Source organism: Poecilia formosa, unplaced genomic scaffold (assembly GCF_000485575.1).
Source record: "Poecilia formosa unplaced genomic scaffold, Poecilia_formosa-5.1.2 Scaffold242, whole genome shotgun sequence".
Lineage (NCBI taxonomy): Eukaryota > Metazoa > Chordata > Actinopteri > Cyprinodontiformes > Poeciliidae > Poecilia > Poecilia formosa.
In genome coordinates this window covers 251,717-273,410 of record NW_006800181.1, presented here as the reverse complement: position 1 = coordinate 273,410, position 21,694 = coordinate 251,717, and the positions used below count along the sequence as shown (strand labels likewise).

The 21,694-nt window shown below is 37.3% G+C and overlaps 1 protein-coding gene across 2 annotated transcripts in view; it reads left to right on the top strand.

Annotated features, from left to right (window-relative positions):
* Positions 1–21,694, top strand: part of LOC103150098 (alpha-1,6-mannosylglycoprotein 6-beta-N-acetylglucosaminyltransferase B-like) — a 143,081-nt gene that overhangs the window by 103,916 nt on the left and 17,471 nt on the right. For both annotated transcript variants that reach the window (XM_007569560.2, XM_007569559.2), the window contains exon 9: positions 15,453–15,584. In XM_007569560.2, the coding sequence (XP_007569622.1) occupies positions 15,453–15,584 (132 nt within the window). The remainder of the gene's footprint in view (positions 1–15,452; positions 15,585–21,694) is intronic.

The following is a 21,694-nucleotide window of genomic DNA, read 5'->3' as shown; positions in this document are numbered from 1 at the left end:
AATCACATATAAAGTTGATAAGTAATAAGGGAGGCATTTTAAATTAACTGGTGATCTGGCTGACAGAACAACTAGTTACTTTTAGAGTTGAGAATCTTTATTATTGTGGTTGATGGTTAAAGAAAAGCAAACTGATTAAAGTAGGAATCAAATTCTGTCCTTTACTTGAATAATATTCCATGTTTTGAGACATTTTCTGGAGTGCCACATCTTTTCCACCCGTCTCAGCTTTACGTGACACGTTTCTATGACCACTCTGATAATAGCTTTCCTAAAAATCGCTCACCAGGTTCAGATTTGAGCTGGAAGTCAGTTCAGACAGCTGAGTGCAGCCTCAGAGGCTCTACGCTCTACAGCACATCAATAAAAATTTGTTCTTATTTTGTGCTCTGCCCTGTCAGCGGTATAATACTAATGAGAGCACTTACACGCTGCGCCTCTGTCTGTCTGCGTGATGGGATGTGAATCAACACATCCACTTGAGATGATTTGCGAGAGGGAGTGCTTGTTCCTACACATCCATCCAGATGCACGTGTTCACTTTGCATCTGCCGGCTGGATCGGTTGACCGGCACTTCTGTTCTATCCTTCCTGAGCACCGGAGGCAGGTTTCAAAGTGGATTTATCTGATGTTCTCCATGTGTGAGCATTTAATATTTACGTACCCATATCCAAGCATTACTATGCAGGAGATTGTTGAGTGTTGAACAGTGTCTCAATCTTAGGTCTGTGTGCATTTTCAATCCCCTTGATTTCGTCTGTCACAACTAATGCAGACTCATTCTTCTTTATTTGGTGGGATTAGATAGGAAGTTGCTGATGGAGGGGAAAATACCTCGCTACCTGCCTGACGACTTGGGAAGCAAGTCTAGAACAGGCTTCATAAGTAAACGCTTCAGGCGGTGTGTGTGCATGTGTGTTTGTTTGTCTGGTGGGCTGTGAGGGTTTTCTAGGATATTAGGGGTACAGCCTAGACAAGTTTCTTTTTTTCTGCATGCTCTTTACACAAACCTGAAATTTTCTCACCTTGTTGTTTTAATAATCAAATATCTGGAACGCTTCTGGTTTTATCTACCTAGCTTACTCTTTTTTGTTTTATCTACATTTTTATCTTTATTTTTAAGCTTCCTTTTCTCTTTTATTATTATAAATAAAGAGCTAAATAAATAAATTATTCAATGATTCATGTGTTGGCTCACAGAAACTGGGGTTCTCTGTAGGAGTTGCTGAGTTCAAGAGAAATGCACACAACACCAAATTTTACACAGGTTTCGATGGAGCTGGTTGTTGAGGAAATGTTGAAGGCTGGAAATCTTTAGACTTCAGTTTCATTGCACGATAGTTATTTAAGAATTTCAAAACCCCAGCATTGTTGTGAGTATTGAATGAGTATTAGGGAGGAAAAGCTTAAGCAGGCGTTATTAGTAATATGTTCAAACTCTGTGTGTACGCTGGAAAAAGAGAAGCTTAAAAAATGTAATTGGTTACAAGTAATGGACAAACTTAGTTTATTAGTCTTAGTTTAACTTGATAACTTCATAAATTAACTTGGATAAAACTACTACTTGTGACCAAATTTCATTATATTTAAGCTGGATCACCTGTTCTCTTTATTTCAATCTATATATAGTCATATTGTCATATTTTTCCATTGCTATTTTTCCTTCTACCTGCTGCTTTAATAAGCCTGACCTTTTTTCACCTTGCTGCTCCACCTTCCATTTCATTCCCACCATGCTCAAGTCTCCGCCATTCTGTCGCCACTCTTCATCTGAAAAGTTTATTATTTTTGACATGTGGCGCTGATTTTATTTACTTTGTTGCTCCTCTGTCTTTCATCTCTGATTCATCCCATCCTCACATGCACTTTCTCTCCCTCGCTCCAAGTGCTCCGGTGTTTATGATGCGCCTCGCAGCTCCCTTATCTGGTGCACCCGGCCTCGGCTGATAACTGGGGCCTGTCAACTCCTTCGGATACCAGAGTGTTTTGATGCACATGAGTGCTGGTGTGTGAAAGATTGTGTTGAATTCTGTGTAAGTGTAGAAGTATCTGCGTATGTGGTAGAGTGTGTGTGTGTCTTGAGTAAGAAACATGCTCAAAGATTATCATCCCATGGGAATAATCAAAGGAAAACGTGGAAACAGGTGATTACATGGATGTTTGGGTGATTACAGAGTATGTGAAGGTATTTGTGCATGTACCCAGCTATCATTTGGTTGGCTTGGAGAATAAGACCCGGTTGATTTATAACAGTGTTTGTTCGTCCTTGGTTTTTATCTTCCTGGTTTTTAATGGAAGAGTAACAATACATTCAGCTCATGGGATCAGACTAGTTTTCGCTTCATGAAGGTGAGACGAGGTAAGATTTTAACAATACTTTTGGGTGATATTCTAAATTTTTTCAAATAAGAAAGAGTAGCGGTATTACAATTTACTGATGGGTAACTCAAGAAATACTTTCTTTACCACAAGTTTGAGCACTCTCCCTCATATCCAGTGCTTAAAATAAAAGCATAAACTTTAAGGTCTTTAAACTGTAGCTTCCAGTAGAGTAAAAGTAATGCCATCATCCAAAACGTTTAGATGAGACTCGAGCTGTCAGCTGAAATTTTACCAGTGTCTTCAAAATTTTTACCAGTGCTCCTACAACACGCTTCAACAAACAGCTGCCAACTCTGAAAATGAAGGTAATTTGTCACTACAAAACAAAAAGAGCAGCTGTTTCCTCAGTTTGCATCATTAGAAAATGGCAGTCAACGGTAGTTGTTGAGAACATAATTAAGGTCTGAACTACAAATTTGTCAGGGAACTGCAAGCAGAGTTTCTGGAAAGGAAATAAAACCCATTGATTAAGCTTAGAGAGCATTTTCAGTCTTGGAAAGAGGGTGTGCTTAGGCCCTTCACATAGGAACACAGGTATTTTTGATAAAAACCAGCTGTTAGTCTTGACTGTCTGCATGGAGGGAAATACAATTCATTTTACCTGAAAAGATGTAGTTTTTTAACAAGCCAGACAAGATAGTGAGCTTTGCTTCCTTATACTGTGGTGGATATGTGAGATTAATCAGACCTGATGTCATCTGAGTGGATTTGAATTCACAATATCCACCGATGTGCAACGCTGGAGTAATACAACTGAACTGTTTCAGAATGGTTTTGTATGGACAGAACGTTTCTGTAAAAAGAAAAATGCTGCTAAATCTGACTACTGTGTTTACGAGGATCGTCAGTCGGTTACTGACACTCACTGTTTTGTGTTTTGTTGCGCTCTGGCAACTGCAAGTAACAGCACTCACCACGGCATCAATCAAATAAATCAGTCAATAAAATTTTATTTGTATAGCACATTTCAGCAACAAGGCATTTCAGAATGTTTTACGTCATAAAAATACAAAGTTATAGAACAAACAACAAGATTACATTTTGCCGTCATTACACATCAGATTATTGATTAATGTTTCATTGATTATGTTTCAAAAGCAACTCTAAACAGCTGTTTTTTTTGTCTAGATTTAAAGGAACGCAGTGTTTCAGCTGTTTGGCATCATTCAGACCAAATTCAGCAGGAATTTAGTTTTTGTTCAGCATTTTTCACGGGGGCACAGAACAAATTACATAAACAAAAAGTCAAATTTTATAATTTAATATATTTAGAAAAAAAAATTGTCACATTTTTTACAAAAGATAAGAAAATGTTATTTTTGTTGTGAATGGCTCATACCACTTTCTGTCATAAACACGACTGAAAATCCTTAGAAGTAACTAAGAACTAAAAGCTTGAAAGTGAGTCAACAAATCCTAGAATATTTTATTCCTTTGAAGAAACATAGTAGATTCAAGTATTAGTACATAACATGTTCACACATTCGTTTCTTTTTATTTCAGTCACTGTATCCGAAAGTAAGATTAAAGACATTTAAAAAATGTCTCTTGTAGAACTTTTGTAGCAAATAACTTTTTCTATTATTTAAACTGTTTACTATATCTACTTAGCATAATTAAAAATTTGATCAGGACATGCCGTTACTACTTCACTCTATCACTGAGGCATCATATTAGCATCTACTTTTCTTTCTAGATCGTGAGAATTATGGTGCGCCTCGGGACACACGCCTAAAAGGACCAAACTGATGTTACACAAATTTGTCAGTGTGTCGCATCATGCAAACTTGGCTACTGCGCTTTTAAAGCTGGAACCTTTAAAGTTAACCTTATGCAACATCAGGGCAAGATTCTTCTGAAACACTAGAGTTTCAAAGACCTTTTGCTTAAATGAGTTTTGGCTCTGTAGTGAGCACAATTTCTATAACGTATAAAAATGCAATATATGCAAAACATGTGAAAACATCTACTTAGCTGGCAAATCAATGTTTTGAGTTTAGAAAATTAATAATTCTTGAAACATCTTTTACTTTTGCCAACAAAGCTTAAGATGACAGCCAATTTCTTCCTGGGATTAAGCGAACGCTCAGTTGCACACTAAATATGTATCAGCCCTTCAGCACGACCATCAAATTTTCATGTTTGGGAATATTTCTGTAATAGGATAGATACGCGCACACACGCGCACACACACACACACTGCAGGGCTTGTTATAATCTCAGCTGCTTTCACCACTTTCTGACTGTTGACCCTCAGCCCCCTCTGTCAGCTGGGGTTATTGTGGATGACTTTAGTTGACAGCACAAACTGGAATGCCCTTCAAGTACTGTGCCAAAACAACAACTATACGCACATACAAAACACGGCTAAAATGTGTTGAGTGCACATATATGTAAACAGCTCCTCATCGGCCCTACAAAACAATATGAAGTCCCTAATATGTATAAAACTACAGCCCAGAGGTGTTTTTGTAATACAAACACGATGGCAGCAGTGAATCCAAGACAATTCTTTAAACTATTTTTCTTGAAAATGTAAAGTTCTCATGCGTAGCACACATTATAATGTCTCCCCCCTTCATATTTCATTACTCGTGTCCTGATTGGGTGGTTATTCATCACAAACTCTTTAAGTAGCTTGTACCATGGCGCAGCATCATTCAAAATCCTCTTCTCACTTCGAGGCATATCTCTCTTTTTATGCACTAGCAGGCTAACTGTCGATATGCCGGAGAAACGATTTGTAACCTAACTGTCTCTCAATTGGGCTGTGGCCCTGATGACTTCTGGTTTGAAACGTGTAATAAAGTTCTATTTATTTATTTTTTGCTTTGCTGCAAAATGCATCATTTATTCTTTAATTTTGAAAATGATCTGATGATTTTGTTGTCTTTTGGTTTTCATTTATTTTTTTATTTTGATTATTTTGAGCTGTTTAAACTCACAAATCACCTTATAAGTAATTGTAGATTGGAATAAGAGACTACAGTCATCATAAAAAAGGTCGTTATGTTTAGCACCAGTTTAACATTTGTAGCAACAATGTTTTTAGTTTTTTGCTCACTGGATTTACTCACAATACTAAAAAATTAATCTGGATATGTTTTGCGGACTGGAGATGTAGCTGCCATCTGCATTGACAACTAAATCAATGAGAAACTAGACTTAAATATGTCAACAAGAAGCAGGAATTAGAATAAAATCTTTATTTCTTTCACCAACTGCACCACATCTCTCCAAACACATACAAACAGATTGGAGTCATTGGACTATAGACAAAAAGACACAGTTATGGGAAGGCAATCAACTCTTATTGTTCATATTTTGCCTTTGTGCATCTAATAACAGCTCTCCAAATTGCTCCTCAGGAGATCAATAGAGCCATTTGGTATTGAACTGAATAACTTCAGACCACCTCACACATACAATATTCAGCAATCACACATATGCAGCGTTATGCTGAGATTTTATCGAGTCATTATGCACCGTGGAGCAAATTGTTTGTGTTGTTTTTAGGTTCTAATGGACTGAAGAAGAAAACATATTTGTTAATATAAAACATAAAATCTGGCAACAAATAATTTAAAGTAACATATACATATTTGAACTCCCAAGATTATGACATGTGGTTGATACTGAGTGTAAGAACATCAAAACTAGTCCCATTTAATTCTAATCATTTGGTTTTCATCTTTTTCCACTTCAATAAGAACACACAGGAAACAAAATGTGTTTGTCTACTTGGCCTTTATTCTATTTTATTTATAGATTTGGGAAAGCAGCTCAAGAATTATGAGTATTGAAATGTTGCTTTGGGCTCCTAGCAACACAAGGAAACGCTTTTAAAGGGAAACTCAAATGTGTTACTCAATTCTCTCTGTTCTTGCTTGATTTTGTTTTAAATCTATTGCCAGTTATTGGTGATTCTCCTGATTTTAGTGCATATCAGATGCTAAACAGTGCAGCTATGACTTAGACATCCTGAATCATCGCCTCTATCAAAAGCATACATGATATGCTTCAGTGGAAGTTGGCTTGAGGGACCTCATACATCCCCCTTAAGTTTGTTTTAAATAGATCACAATCTTTGTGTGGAAAGTGATGTATGCCTGTGTCAGGCCTCTTTTTGTGCGAATGCCAGATTTATAAATGAGACCCCTGAACTCAGTCCAATAGAGGAATTATGGGATGTGTGGTTTTGGGATGACTGCCATCGTCCTTGTGTTTCCACAGAATTTGGATGATATTAAATGTTCAGATTTTAAATTTTGCTTTAGTTTTGCTGTTGAATCACAGTATACTTGATTATTTTACATAATGTATATAAAATATTTACTTAATATACATTATTAGACATATATTTTAAAGTCCAGTGGCAGAATACACCCACACACACACACACACACACACACACACATGCAGAAATGTGCATGTACAAAAGCATTACTAATGATACAGTAACAGTGTATTTTTTGTGTTTTCACTCTGCAAGCTTGTTGAGAGCTGCATGAGAACCATATGGTTAAAATGCTACATTTTCCGGGTTATTATTTTTAGGATGCTCAGTTGAATTTTACTCAGACAAGTACAAATTGAAATCGCAACAAAACATACTAGTGGTACTTTTGGTACCATATTCACAAAATGCGACTTTGAATCCAAGAAAACAATTCTACAGCAATGTGGCATTTACAGAATTAAATCGGCTCTGCAAAATATGTGGGCAGCAACTTCAAAAGTAACAAAACTTTAATAGATTTAATCGGTTGAGTGAAGCTGTTTTAACAGAGGTCATTGTTCAGTGTTTCATTAACAGAAATGTATTTCAGTTTGTCTTGACAAAAGAGACAAAGAAGAACCCAATTTTAAGAGTAAACCATCAGTTTTCTCTGCAGATAATTAAAATACAAAAGAATAAAAACGGCTTATAGAAAATTAACCATCATGAAGCTGGAAACTGCAGTGTGTTGTCTTTTTCTTCTTAGCATTTTGATTTCATTTGATTTCTGTTCATCTTTGCTTTTCTTCCTTTTTACCCTTTTGAATTCAAGTCAGTTTTAGCTCCATTATCTACTGATTATCTAACTGGACGTTAAAGCAATGATTGGTGGACCGCTTGCTCTAGATCTCAGTGTCCGGCTTGGACTGGAAACCAGCTTGTTAATGGGAATAGTGCAAATTTAAACACATCTTGGAGATTAGTGGAAAACAAAACACTGCAATGCAGAGCATAGAATAAAACAATATTGTATTTTAATAGGGGCCATTTTAGTTGACATAGTCCCAATAACTCAAACACCAACACTGAATCAACTCAAAGAGAAGAGCTTCTGTTTGTAAGAGCTTAAAATCCAAAAATTAGTTCCTGCTTTATTCTTATTTTTTGTACGTATTAATTTATTGCACAGGTCAAACTCTTGGTATTTCATCCAGTGAAATCCTTTAAAGTTTATTTGAGCTGTTTATTTATTGATTTTAAATGACAAGAAGTGCCAAATGTCTTTTTTAAGTTCACTGCAGTTCAGCAGTGAGACTTGGATATCCTGAAGAAGGAACTTGTGGCTGCAAAAACTCATCAGCCGACCACATTCGCTGGATGGCATTTTCTAGAATGCCTCCAGGCTGGTGTTATAATGTGGCCATAATGAGAACTAATCCCTTCTCCAAGTCTTTCATTCCCTCTTCTATTAGACTGCTCAACAGCAACAGACAGTGCTCATCTTAAGTAATTGCTGCCGAGAGACTTCCAGGATTTATTTAGATTGTGTTATTTACTGTATGCTTTTTCACAGATTATTTGTTACTTGGCGGGGGGGTTTTTTATGCCGTAACTAAATGTATGAACCTGGAAGGAAAAGTGAATTTCCCACTGGGACTAATGAAGTTGTCTGACTCTGACTTCGCCTCATTTCCACACCAGAAAGGCTTCATCTTTCATCCTCTGCTTTAACACTTTCAGGGAACATTTAACATGTGTTCCCGTCCTCCACCCCACTCTCATCTTACCCATACTAATCATGAAAGCTGAAACTGATGCAGATGTCAGGAGATCTTCCCTTCAGAGAAGATTTTTATCAGATAAGATCTCCTCCTTGGAGGATATCAGCTAAAAGTGTTGACACTTATCTGAGTCCCCTGCGGCTATCATCATGCATCCAAAGCGAAAGGATTAATGAGCAGCAGTTAGCGCTGCAGATTTTTATCCCTGGGTTTTGCTATGCAAATTCGACTCACAGTGCTCTGTTTTTAAAGACATTAAAGGAATAGTTCCTCTTTAAGTGAAGTTCAGTTATTAGTTTTCTTACCAAACTTTACCCATAGAAAACCAAACCAATGTCAAACATCTGTCTCACATGGTTTCAGCGTCCTTTGCTCATGTTATGCAAACTGAATAAATTAGGTGACATAAGATCTCAATGCTTCAATTCTAGATGGAAGCATTGATTAATTATGTCGGATTTTGTTATTTGTTGGCTAATCTTAAATAAATACAAGCAGCAAAAAGCTGCACATCTTAAAAGTCAGTCTGTGTCCTGCTGTTAACATTTCCAATAAGCACCAGGGCGTCTTTCTTTTCTACTTCAGAGGATTTGGAAAACTTCAGTTTTTGTTTAAAATAATCTACTTTGATGTCTTCACGAAGCATCGTAACGAAAAGGTACCGACTCCGTGACCCGGTTCTAACAGACGATGATGCTGAGAACAAGTACAACAACTGGCTTTTTTGTTTTGCTTTTTTTGGATGAGCAGTTTTGTACACCAACAAACCTAATTGTGCTCTTAACTTTAGTGCAAGTGTGGCGAAATGTGCGAGCTCAGCAGTTTGCAAAGCTCTCTGTGTTTGTTTACCTCAGCCGTTTTTCCTACCGGCCATGCAGAGAGAAACGCCACCAGAGGCAAATTGCTGCATTGGTTGTTGGAGGCTTTCTTCAGTTGTGTCTTGGGTATTGTATCAAGACACAACTGAGGCGTCAATGTCTAGCATTTTACTGTGCTTTGGTGCAGGCACATTTTAGATTTGATTATAGGTATATGTGAGGCTGAGGCTATTTGTACTCTGATGGAAAAAGATCTCACTTTAAGGTCCCTGTAAAAGAATTGCTGTCTGTGCACAAAGTTCATACAAACCAGGGATTGATTTGCAGATAAAGATGTTTTTATAGCTGTTTGAATGTTTTTCTTTCACCTGACATGACATTGAAATGATAAAAACATATTTTTGTTCTATTTTCTTTTCATCTATAGTTATTTATTTGGACATCTTCACTGTCAAAATGTACAGCACTGTGAAGGAATTTTAAAATGCACTTTTAAATATTTAAATAATAAAAAGGCAAATGCATTAGATCCAGTAAATGTCCAAACCTGTTCTAGAGGCAACACTATAATACTGATTTGCATCACAATTATGCTCAAAGTTGTATTTAATTGAGATTTTATATAGAAGACCAACATGAAGTATTTCTGTCAATTGAAAGGAAAATTATTTATTTATGTATTTATTTATTAGGGCTGATTTGGTGAAGAGTTCATGATTTTTAAGTCCTCACATAGTTTTCCATTTTAGGTTTGGGCTTTGAATAGGCCATGGACCTGTATTGATGAACCTCACCTCAGCCTGTAGTGCTTGCAGCCTTTCAACAGGTTTCCTTCAACACTGTTCTCCCCCTGTTGAGACAAAGCAGCCCCACATCATGATGCTGCCACTGCCACCACTTTTCAACATGAGGATGGTGTTCAGAGTGATGTGCAGAGATAGTTTCCCTCAACACATGGTATCTGCAACTCGAGCAATTTTTTTGTGTCTTTTTCTAAGTTGAGTTTGGTTACTCTTGTTCTCTTGGCTGAATTTTTCATTAATACCCTCTTTTTGTCATTCTTATTTTTTAGATGATGGATTGAATCAGAGTTCTGTGAAACATTTCAGACATGCTATATTATTTAATAAGGCAATTATCTCCTTTTCTTGGTCCTTTTTTTTTTTGTAAGTGAAGCTGATTGTAAAGTACTACTATAAGGAAATATAAGAAGTTATATAGAGCTCTGGAAAAAAATAAGAGACCACTTAAAATGATCAGTTTCTCTGAATATACTTTTTATATGTATATAAAATGAACATTGTTCTTTTATTATATAAACTACTGACAACATGTCTCTGAAATTCCAAGCAAACATTTAGTATTTATTTACAGAAAATGAGAAATGGTCAAAATAACGAAAAAGATGCAGAACTTTCAGATCTCAAATAATGCAAAGAAAACAAGTTTTCATATTCATTTAGAAACAAAAACACTAATGTTTTAACTTGGGAAGAGTTCAGAAATCAGTATTTGGTGGAATAACCAGGAGGTTTTCAGTGGGGTTCAGTGCAATGGGCTCTCAATTTTTTCCAGAGCTGCATTTATTCAGAACCTTAATATTGTTTTTGTGGTGGGAAACATGTTTTAAAAAAATCCCCCCCTTCAGTTTTACCAAAATATATTACTTCCTCCATTTTGGTCATTCTAGTATAAGGTCTCTACTGAAACTACGAGTCTCTGAGGTTCTGTTACATTCTGATAAAAGATAAAGGTCAGCCCCATTAAAACACCTTCTTGGTCTGAAAGAGTTGGAAATTGTGAGGCTTTAAGGACAGCCTCATTCAGTCTAATAGAGGATGATGAAAAAGTGACAGACTTTTGTAATATTTCTCAATAGTGCTACAGAAAGCCCACTGATGCCAGTTTTCAAATTTGTATGGTGCCTATTGAATGAAGTATTTGAAAAGGCCCTCTACATCTGTGCGAGTTATCCATTATCCATAAGGATGAAAGCAGGAAGGAGGCAAGACTAATTAGCACTGCCTCTCTCCAGGCTGAGTGTTCTCTTGAAATCACGCTATTCTATAATGTTCTTTAGGGTTTTCGTTTCTAGTGTCTAAGATGCTGTGATTTTTGTACTTTTTGTTTCCTAAAAACGATTTCTTGCTGCATGACATACAAGAGAGTCAAAGATTCGCCTCCCACAGATTGATTATGTTCTGATTTCTCAGACTCTGGTAATGAATTAAAGATTAAATAATTGAGTTTTGCCATAGCTGAATAGATTCAAAGATGTCTCAGTCTGTATTCATAATGTTCACTATTCACTGCATGTTCAGATTCATAAACAACTGACAAAAAGTGTACAATTGTTTAATACTTTGAAAACAAAAATGTATGGTAACTCGGCAGCAGAAAATTAATTAAACAGATCAGCATGACTGCTAAAAACATGGCTAGCCAAAGACATGTCTCCCTGCAGTATCAGCTAAAAAGTTCTGGGCATTCAGCAAATTCTTCTGATAACTTTTATATCGAATCTTGACACCCTCATCTTCCATAGCTGGATATTAGGATGGCAAAAAATGTCTGGTGCTACCTGGATAATTTTCTGTTTAGACACATTTACCAATAAACATATGAATTTCACTGAAATACAGGATGTTGCTGATAATGCATGCAATGTCATTAGTTCTGTTGTTGCTAAACTACAGACACAACATCCTAGTGCATTTGTGGCAATATCTGGTGATTTTAATCATTCCTCACTCTCTTCATCACTGCCAACGTTTTACCAGTTTGTCAGGTGCTCCACCTGGGAAAACAGGATTTTGGGTTTGTTTGATGCTAATGTCAATGATGCATATGTCTCCAAACCAAGACCTCGTCCTGACCACAGTCTTGTTTTTCTCTGGTCTGAATACAAACTACCTGCTAGGAAGATGACTGTTAAGAAAAGATGCCCTCCAGGCATGTTTTGAAGCAACTGATTGGACTGCTCTCTGCCAGCCACATGGAGATGAAGAAGATTACAGGAGCGCTACAAGAGATATTTCCTGCCAACAGCCATCACAAGCTACAATAACTCTTTGAAGATTTAATGAGTTACAACAACATTTAATTTTCCTTTGGGATTAATAAAGTATTTTTGAGTTTTAACTGAATTGAATAACTTATTTACATTGTTAGAACTAAAACAAACAGTTTCAGTGAGCTTCAGCGACTTATTTTTTCAGCCACACTTATCTCGATGATATGCTTGAAGCATTTATATGTAACAATAAATATATGTGATAGCTAACAAAGGAGTGCTTAGACTGAATTAAAAGTTATAGTACAAGCTGGTGATAGTGGTCCTTGAGGAAGAAGCTTTAAAAAACTCTTCAGATGAGCTTATCTGTCACGCTGCCAGTTGTTCCTCTTAGTAGATCAGACAAAACACTCTGTGGCCATATCTGTGTGTGTCAGCCTCTTGATGCAGTTCCCGCTTCGAAGCAATCGCTTTTTCATTTTGCTTCAGTCACTATGTCAAGCACCTTTATGGGCGTGTTTTCCCTCCTGTCTGATTGTGGGGATCCGCTGCCAACAAAGTGTCTGCAAGTCCTGTCAACTGTACTATCGAAATCCCACCCTGCATGAACAACACAGCCAAACTGAATTGAGTTTAGATGTAGTGAGATGAAATTCACCAGGGGCGTATAATTTCATTACTGTCTCCATTAGCCTTTAGCCTCATCGATCACAGATGTAAGGGTGAGAAGGCAAGTTACAGGTCAAAGATCTGAGGTCTGAGCGGGTCCGTCGGAACTGCAGCCAATGGAAACACAAAAGCTAGAAACAACGAAGTCAGTATCCAGATCTCTATAGTAAAGGTTCAAAAGGTGGAATAAGTATATTGGTAAACCCTTAAATGTTTGTCTTTACAAATCAGACAAATATATCTCACACCATCTCTTATTTTCCTTCTACCATCAAAAACTTTAATTTGTTTTATTAAGATTTTATGTAATACACCAACAGAAAGTAGGTAAAGTTATTAAACGACTTGCCAAGTCATGATGATCTGTTTAATATATCATCTGACAATGGGAAAATTATAAAATGACTGCAAGCCTACCAAGACTTGGTTGTCCTTCTAAACCGACAGCACACCTGCAGGAGAAGGTTTTCTGGTCAGAAAGTATGGAAATGCAACTTTTTGGACCATGAATGTTGGAACAACACATTATCCCACTGTTATTCCCGGTGGTGGCAGCATCCTGCTAGGAGATGCAGGGACAGGGAAGCTGAAGGGAACATGGATGGTTGTGAACACAGGATAATTCTGGTAGAAAAACTACTAGGCTGAACTTCAAGGCTGAAAAAGACTTCAGATCTGACAGAGGTTCAGTATACGGCAAGCGACATGTCCATGTTCTTCATCCCATTGGATAGAGCTTTAGTTATTTTTCAACAAAGAATTGAAATAAAAATCTTAAGTCTGCAAACCTGGTAAAACAAAAAACATCAAAAGACTTACAAATGTGAAAATTATCGACTCTTTTGGGACAAACTGCAGTTTGGGTTATTTTGAGAATTCAATGCTCTCGTTGCAGGGATGTAGGGATACAACAGTCCCTTCTGCTATGCGTTTGAGTTCTGTCAGTGCTCAAATGAACTGATTAAAGTAAGCTAGCAGTTATGAGTCCACAACAAAGAACCCTGAAGAGATGCTAAAAAAGCAGCCAGACTACAGATGAGAGGCCAAGAAAGTACGTTTGCAGGAGGAGGAATGGCAGCTCCTGCTTTATCTGCAGCGGATGAACGCTGTGCAGCCCAGAGAGGAGATGATCAGGAGAGGCAGATGTACAGACGGAGGATGGTACCGTGACTGTTTTCCTCATCAGATCTTTAAAGCCTAAAGGGGAGTACATGAGCAAACTAAACTGACATCTTGTGTCAGAAAATCTGAACGATTTTTGAATATTTTCTCCATTAAAACCATAACAAGCGGGACTTTGAACAGTGCCAGAGCAGCATCATTATCCACCACGGCTACAAACAGGCTACAGTAGGACAGATTTCGCTCACATTTTATTGCTCTTAACAATGTCAGATTAAATTTGTATAGATATATAGGTGTGCATAGTGTATGTGGAGCATTCATTTGCATATTCTCCTCTTTTGAATCCTGCTTTTTGGAAACCACATGGGGTCTTAGACGGTGTGAAAGTTAGGAGCTAAATTAAGTATTTAAAGTTATCCAGCTGTGTGTTCACCTCTTCATCTATTGATCTATCCATCCACCTGTCCAACATTGATTGAGAAGCAAAGAATTTGTCCAGAAAAAATGTGCATGAACCCTGGAAGGAAAAAAGTGTGCCGGTTTTAGTCTTTGTGCATTGTTTATCAATTGTGCGTCAACTGCAGCTACATAATGTAGCAACTAACAATTCAAATAGGAACTTGTAAATGTTATGGTTTTCAACTCGTACATGCTGAAAAATTTAAACAAACAAGGTCATACTATATACACACTATACAGGCAGTCGTCATAATTCAAAGGTTTCCCTAAATTTTCCAGTCAAACTTGTTTGCAACAAAAAAAACTCGATAAAAACACTTAGTTGCTGTCCTGCAGATGTGACTCTTCCTTTCAGACTTTCACAGTAAAATACTCCATCAGTTGGGGTTATAATATAACCCCAACTGATGGAGTTTCTTCTGTTGAATGTTGTCTTGTTAAAATGCTTTGTAGCATGCCCTGGTTTCCTTTTGAGCTAAGAATATAAGATCATTAGCATCATATTGGTTCCCATTTTCTGTCATACAGACACATTTAGACACAATTTAGCTTTTTTTTCTCTCTAAAATTACATTTATATTTTAAAAGTGTTTTTCCAGGTTCTGTGTCCATGAAATAATTGAGTTCCAGTATTACAGTTTATGGGCTTGCTATTGCTTTAATTATTTTTGCAAAGTGTTTTTAAGGTTTTGACTCCACATCAACCACTGAATGTGTTCATATTCTTCTCTTTTTTAGCTTTAGACTTGTTTTAGCACAGCAACAAAAACCATCGGTGTCTCTGCTGAAAGCACAAATTGTTCACCTCCCTTGTCTGGGCCAAACGAAAGCACAAAGGTTTTTTTTTTATGAGTGAATAATGGATGTTTTGCTTCAGGCCAATGTCCCATCTTTGTGCTCTGTGGCTTTCCAGCTTATCCTGCCTCATTGTACTTTGAGGCTTTTCTGCTCCTCTAATCTTTTCTTTCATTTGGATGTCTTTCAGGTTTCTTGGAGTGCCTCCTGGTAGAGGCAGCTGCCCACTCACTGGTCCGTTGCCCTTTGACCTCATTTATACTGACTACCACGGCCTGCAACAGATGAAGCAGCACATGGGACTGTCACTCAAGAAACACAAGTTAGTGACAGTTTGTCATAAGCTTGACTAGAAAAAAAATGAGTTTGTGTGGGACATAATATAAACTAAGTTTTTGATCTTAACCCAGTCTGACCATCAGTACCAGCCATATCCGACTTTTTCATGTCTGTCTAAACGAGGGGTGAACTGATCAGTTGGCTCCGATTTCCTTCATTTTGAGTGATTGGCTCTTGTTTACGTGTTAGATGGATTTTGTCCATCAATCTTATTTACTATTTGCGTTACAAGGAACCCTGAAGGTCAAAGTAACTTTATTGGTGGTTTAAGTTGTCTGCTAGTTACAGTCTATGTCTGTAGTCCAACCTGCAGTGCGAGTTTTATTTTAAAATGAAAGACTAGGAACAGATTTTGTTTTTGAGAACACTACCTTACCTATGTGTGTATTGTTCCACAGGTATTGTTTGATGCTTTTTTTACAAGATTGAAACATTGAAGATGTATTGTGACCTTATCACATCTGACAGTGTCAGTTATTTTAAAAAGTTTGTATCGACCAAAGTCAAAATCCGTACGTCAGGCTTTTTATACATCGCTGACTGAACAGGAATGCGATGTACACTTTCCTGCACCCTTATTCTGAATTTAAATCTTTTTATCCTCCTCTCCCAGAAAAATCAGATCTGTGCCGCTTCCATATGTGGTACTAAATCAGACATGAAAGTGTCTCCTTATGTCTTGTTATAGGTTCAAAGTCAGTGAGACACAGCATGAACAACATTCACTCTCATAATTTAGATGGCTCAAACTTTTTGGCCTGTGGGAGGAAGCCTGAGAGAACCCTCACCTGCACAGGGAGAACATGCAAACTCCATACAGGCCAGGATTCAACCAGGAGCTTCATATGGCTTCTTACTTGCTACCAACTGCACTAACATGCGACACTGAATTTCCTCTAATTTGTTTCATTAGAGGACTCAGTGGTTGCCATAGTGCTGTACATTTTCTCATAGAGGGGGATTATGTGTACATAAGGAAGGAGTGATTACTGAATTACAAGAAATAAGGGGGTTGAAAACAGTCTGTTCCATCCAGTTAAAATAAATTTGGGAACAAAAAAAAAATGTAAATATGGTGAACAGCATGGCTACGTGTATATGAACTGGTGCAGCACTGTCTGTCATGCTCCATTACATTGCACAGCAAGGGTAATAATAATTATAATCAATACCACATGTAGTGCAAGATAGAAGCCTTTTTAAATACTGACAGCTGACATGCAATTCCACATGCAATAATCGCTCCACACAACATAACATGCAAACCTTAACATTTATTCCTATCAGACCTCATTCTTAGCAGCTGCTAGCTGCTGTGTGATTGTCATTCTGTGCTCACTGTGATCAGGAGAGAGGTGCTTAAACACTTTATGAAGTGGAAACAGGAGGGAAACAGAAAACGTGTGCCTCATGAGGGAAAACACAAATTAGACTCTCTCTCTCTCTCTGTCTCTCTCTCTCCGTGTGTGTGTGTGTGTAGTAGTGCAAAAAAGTGTGCTTAATGGCTTTTGGCATTGCTATAGAGTTTCAACAACTTGGAATCTAGGCCATGACAGGCACAACGAAGAGGCAAGAAAACATGAATTAATATCCAAGGAAAAAGGATTTAAACTGCCAGAATGCACTGAAGGAAAATAATCAGCTGCACATCCCTGAGAGAACTGCAACATGAACCCACATGAGCTTCAGGGCTGTTTCATGTTGTTGCCTCAGAAACAAATACGAGAGAGTCAGACTATATTCTGATTTTGTAGTCCAGCTTCCTCCAGTGTTGGTCTCAGTCCGAAGCTTCATGACTTGATAAATCAGTTTGTCTTTTACCTCTAGATGTGATCACAGGGTTTGACTGTTTGGATATTATTGTCTTTGTTTTTGCTTTTTGTTTTTCTCCTTGTTAATGAAGGCAACAAAAGAGTTGAAACAGGGGGCAGCGTATTGTACTTAACTAGGAATTCAGCTAAAAATACAGAAGCAAATATTCTGTTGAAATAACAAACAGTAGCCAAGATAACAGAGATGCAGAGATTTTAGGTAACTGGGGAATGGAAAGCTGCTGTTACATGCTTAAAGGGCCAGTCCGTATATTTTTAAAATCCAATTATGAGCAAGAGAAATGTATTGCTGGTGGACTGGGAAGTTATTTTCCCAGCATGTAACCCATTTTGCTGCCTTTATCTTGTTCTCATGATTTATCTTTCTCTCACACACACATTGCCAGCAGACAAACCGGCAGACATCAGCGCCTAATTGCTTGCCGTGTTCACCTTTCTGTTGCTCAGTTGTTACAGTGCGGTCTTGATCCTGGCTGTCTTTAACAAGATGTGACTCATAGTGTTTGTAAAGTATTTTGTTCTATCCCACACTTTCTCTTTAGAATTTGTCAGTTTTTAAAGTAACACTGAGGTGTACAGTTATATCATCTACCTAGGCAGACTCCATTATTATTACTGCAAGTATTTCTGTTAAGGCTTCTAACAGATTTTTACGCTTAAAGAAGTAGTATGCATTTTATAATTGGTAATATCTCCCTTACCTGTAGTAGAAATGTATCATATCACTGTGAGTTTGTAAGAAGTAAATAAAGTCTCGGTGGTGGAAAGCTAGCAGATGATCAAACATTCAAAGCGCTTGAGAAAGCTTTAGCTACTGAAGCTAATTATAGACTTTTGATATCCACCGGTATAGACTTTATCTGTCAGAGTGAGTTTAAATACCTTAACTAATTTAATCGCCCACCCAGCCATTTTGTGCCAGTAAGTTAAAGCTTTTTGGTGTCTGGAAAATGAACAGCTTCAAAACCCTCCTGAATGTTGAGTCACATTCGACAAGCACTGCGCCGTTACCTAGCAACTCCAGCGAAGCCCAGCCCATCACCTAGCAACCAGCCCGAGGAACCATTTTTATTATATAACCCCATCAGCATCCCAACTGGTCTACTCATAACCTCATCCTTAATGCCTAAAATTAAACGTACCAAAAAAGAGGTAGTAGGTGTCATGCCTACAGAACTGACATTCATATTTCTGATATTTATTTGAGAGTAGCTTCATTCTATTTCTCCTAAAATAGAATTAATAACTGGAGAAAACTGTTTTTTTGTTGTTTTCTGTCCTATAATTTCTGCTTATCTCATACTGCTGCATTTACCTGTGTAACAAGGACCCTAAGGATGAAGTTGGGTCAATGACATTCCTACTTTGCCCCCTCTCTTCCCTCGTGTTTATTCTGGTTGAGTCTCTCATAGGCTGAGTTTAATTAATCACATGGTCTAAGCTTTACAACCTCTTTCTTCTCAATTCTCTTTAATTACCTTTGTTTTATGTTTGCACTGACAGCCACTCTGATTTATTAGGTCTGTGTAACATGGTAATAATGAGAAAGGTCCTGTTGTGTTCGGTGCGTCCTATTTGCTCGACTTCATATGATTGTTTGCGTGGAGGCGAAGGTGTATTGGTGTAAGTGGGCTGCTGTCAGAGATGCCGAAAGCAGATAAGAGTCTGTTTTAAATCAAACCCACTTATCTGATAATTGGAGCAGCATATTGATCCACTCCTCCCCCCCCCCAAACCTTCTCCCCGTTTGTTGACTTTACTTCTGCGATAGCGTTGTGTTGAAGGAGATATCTGGGGGGCACGTCTGCATCCAAACACCAACAAAACATCTTCCCAGACTAAAGGAAAGCAACACTGCCTGCACTAGTAACAGTAGATAAATGATAAATGAGGGAAGGGTTTTGCACACAAACACCAACAGCAAAGCTGCATTTTTTTGTAAAAAAATATTGACAAATTTTCTTTGACATAAAAATTGTGTATCCTTTTATTTTTATCTTCTGCAAAAGCCAGAAAGCAAATTCCAGCTACATGAATACAATGTTCGATATTGTAGAAAGCTGTGCATCTAAAGCTGTGTATTCTATTCGCACTGCAGTGTCCCTTATGTTAGGTGTCATAGCAATATACAGTTTTGCCTTTAAATATATCTGGATGGATAATCAGTTTTTATTGTTAGTAACAAACTTTCATACATGCAAATAGATCCTGTCTTCAGTAACATAGATGTTTGGAAAACAGATTTTCTGCTGCGTCTGCTCATGCAAGCTCAGTTTTGTGTTATTTTACTTCATGTGTGTTTGTTGTTTTTTTTTTTCTTGAAAAGGAATATCCATGTAAACTACATATCTATACATTACTGAAAAAAAGTATAGCATTTTTTTCTGTCTTCCTTTTTTCTGTTTTTGTTTCCACTAAGTTTCAAATGTGAGGAAAAATTTCCAACAATTAGACGAAGTTAAGAGGAAGGGTTGGGTGAATGTTGTAAAAATGTGGTTAAACAAATTTAAAGCTAGACTGCTCAAACTTTGAAGAACCATCTTTTTTCTCAGATGACACAGGGTTGGTCAAATCATTGTAAAGAATCAGTTCTTACCAGTAAAAAATCACAAACCAGTGATTAAACGCATGTCGCCACCTGGATTTAACTAAGCAAATTGGACATTAACTCCATGATCAATTATCTTTCATCTAGCAACAAGTTATTTTATCCCAACTAATGCAATGAGTAGCTTCTCATTTCTTAAACAACCATGTGGAAAAACACATTCTGTGGTCATGGAAAGATTGTAACATTATTAGCATGCATCAAGGAGAGAAAACATCTAAGGCGTTTGCATGAACTACAAAAGTTGGATTAAGAACTCTCCTGCACAGTATTAAAAACCGGAGAAGAGGTTGGTAAAAAAAAAAAAAAAAACTTAATTCTAATCTACTGTCACGTAAACATTTCAGAACGATAGACGCATCAGGGTGAGAAGACAGGGACATGAACTGATGCACCAATGATGGCTGGTGTCTACTGGTGGGAGTGCGATGATCTGGGGTTGCTGTAGTTTAACAAAGTCCAGTTGATCAGCAACATTCTGATCTTAAAGAATTAGGTCAGCGAAATCTCAAATGACCAAGTTATTCCATGAATTGATTCTTTTTCCTTCCCTGATGAGAATCTGTCTGGACTTTAAGTCGAAGGCTTTTTTCACTGGATGGACTCTCCAGTCATCAATCCAAGATGTTGGTGAAAAATTAATGCAACGCTGGATAGAAATAAATCTTGTGACATTGCAGAAGCTCAGCAAAACAATGCCACAGCAAATCTGTGTCCTTGCTATAATTTAAACCACCAAATCAATTCTTGGTGTCAAAATCTTTGGCTTTTGCTTAGCAATAATCATTTGCACACCTTGCACTTTGGTACTGAAGTAAAAGAAGTGAGATTTATTAGGACAAAGTGAGAGAACAAGACTTACAAGCAAGAACTTGAGTCTCACTCCATCGACAAATAAGAGATAAATTATCCCCACTGGAAACACAGCAGATCTCCTCTTGTTGCATTTCTTAAAACACAAACTTCATTGTCATTTTTCTCTCATTGTTTCATTTTTCTACCATGTGATTAATGCCACCCTCTGGCAGGAGGCATTATTATCCCCATTAAGTCACTTTGGTCACAAAAACCTGAGCTGTGCATGAATGTCTGCAGAGAGTTTAATTGTGTGTTAGAGCTTTGTGTTTAATGCTTCGGACCTCATAACACACTGTCTTCTTTTAGAGTATTGTGCATTTTGCAATATATACGACACATGTAAAATATCTGACTAGATATATTGAAAGTTGTTGCATCTAGTGTGAAACTATGCCAGACTATGAAAGGTTATACCTATGGCAGTACTAGTTGATGTATCACTGGGAATTTTGGAAAAATCTGGAAATTGTTTACAAAAAAATATGGACTTTAGAAATTGCCTTATTAAAACCACACTAGCAACTCGGTACCAGTTTTAAAACCATCCTACATCCAAGTGCAAAATACTTCCCTTATTTGATGTATCATTAATAACACATTTATTGGATATTTAATGATTTATTAAAGTCTTTAAGGTCACGAATAGGGGCAAAAATGTAGAAAAGAGTGGAAAGTATATGGACAACTTTAAAGGAACATTCAAAAACAGAGGAGAAACCTCATGTAGGGTAACACTTCTTTTACTAGTTTTATTTGCCTGCCATAAAAGAAAATCTGGTATCCAATATTATCATT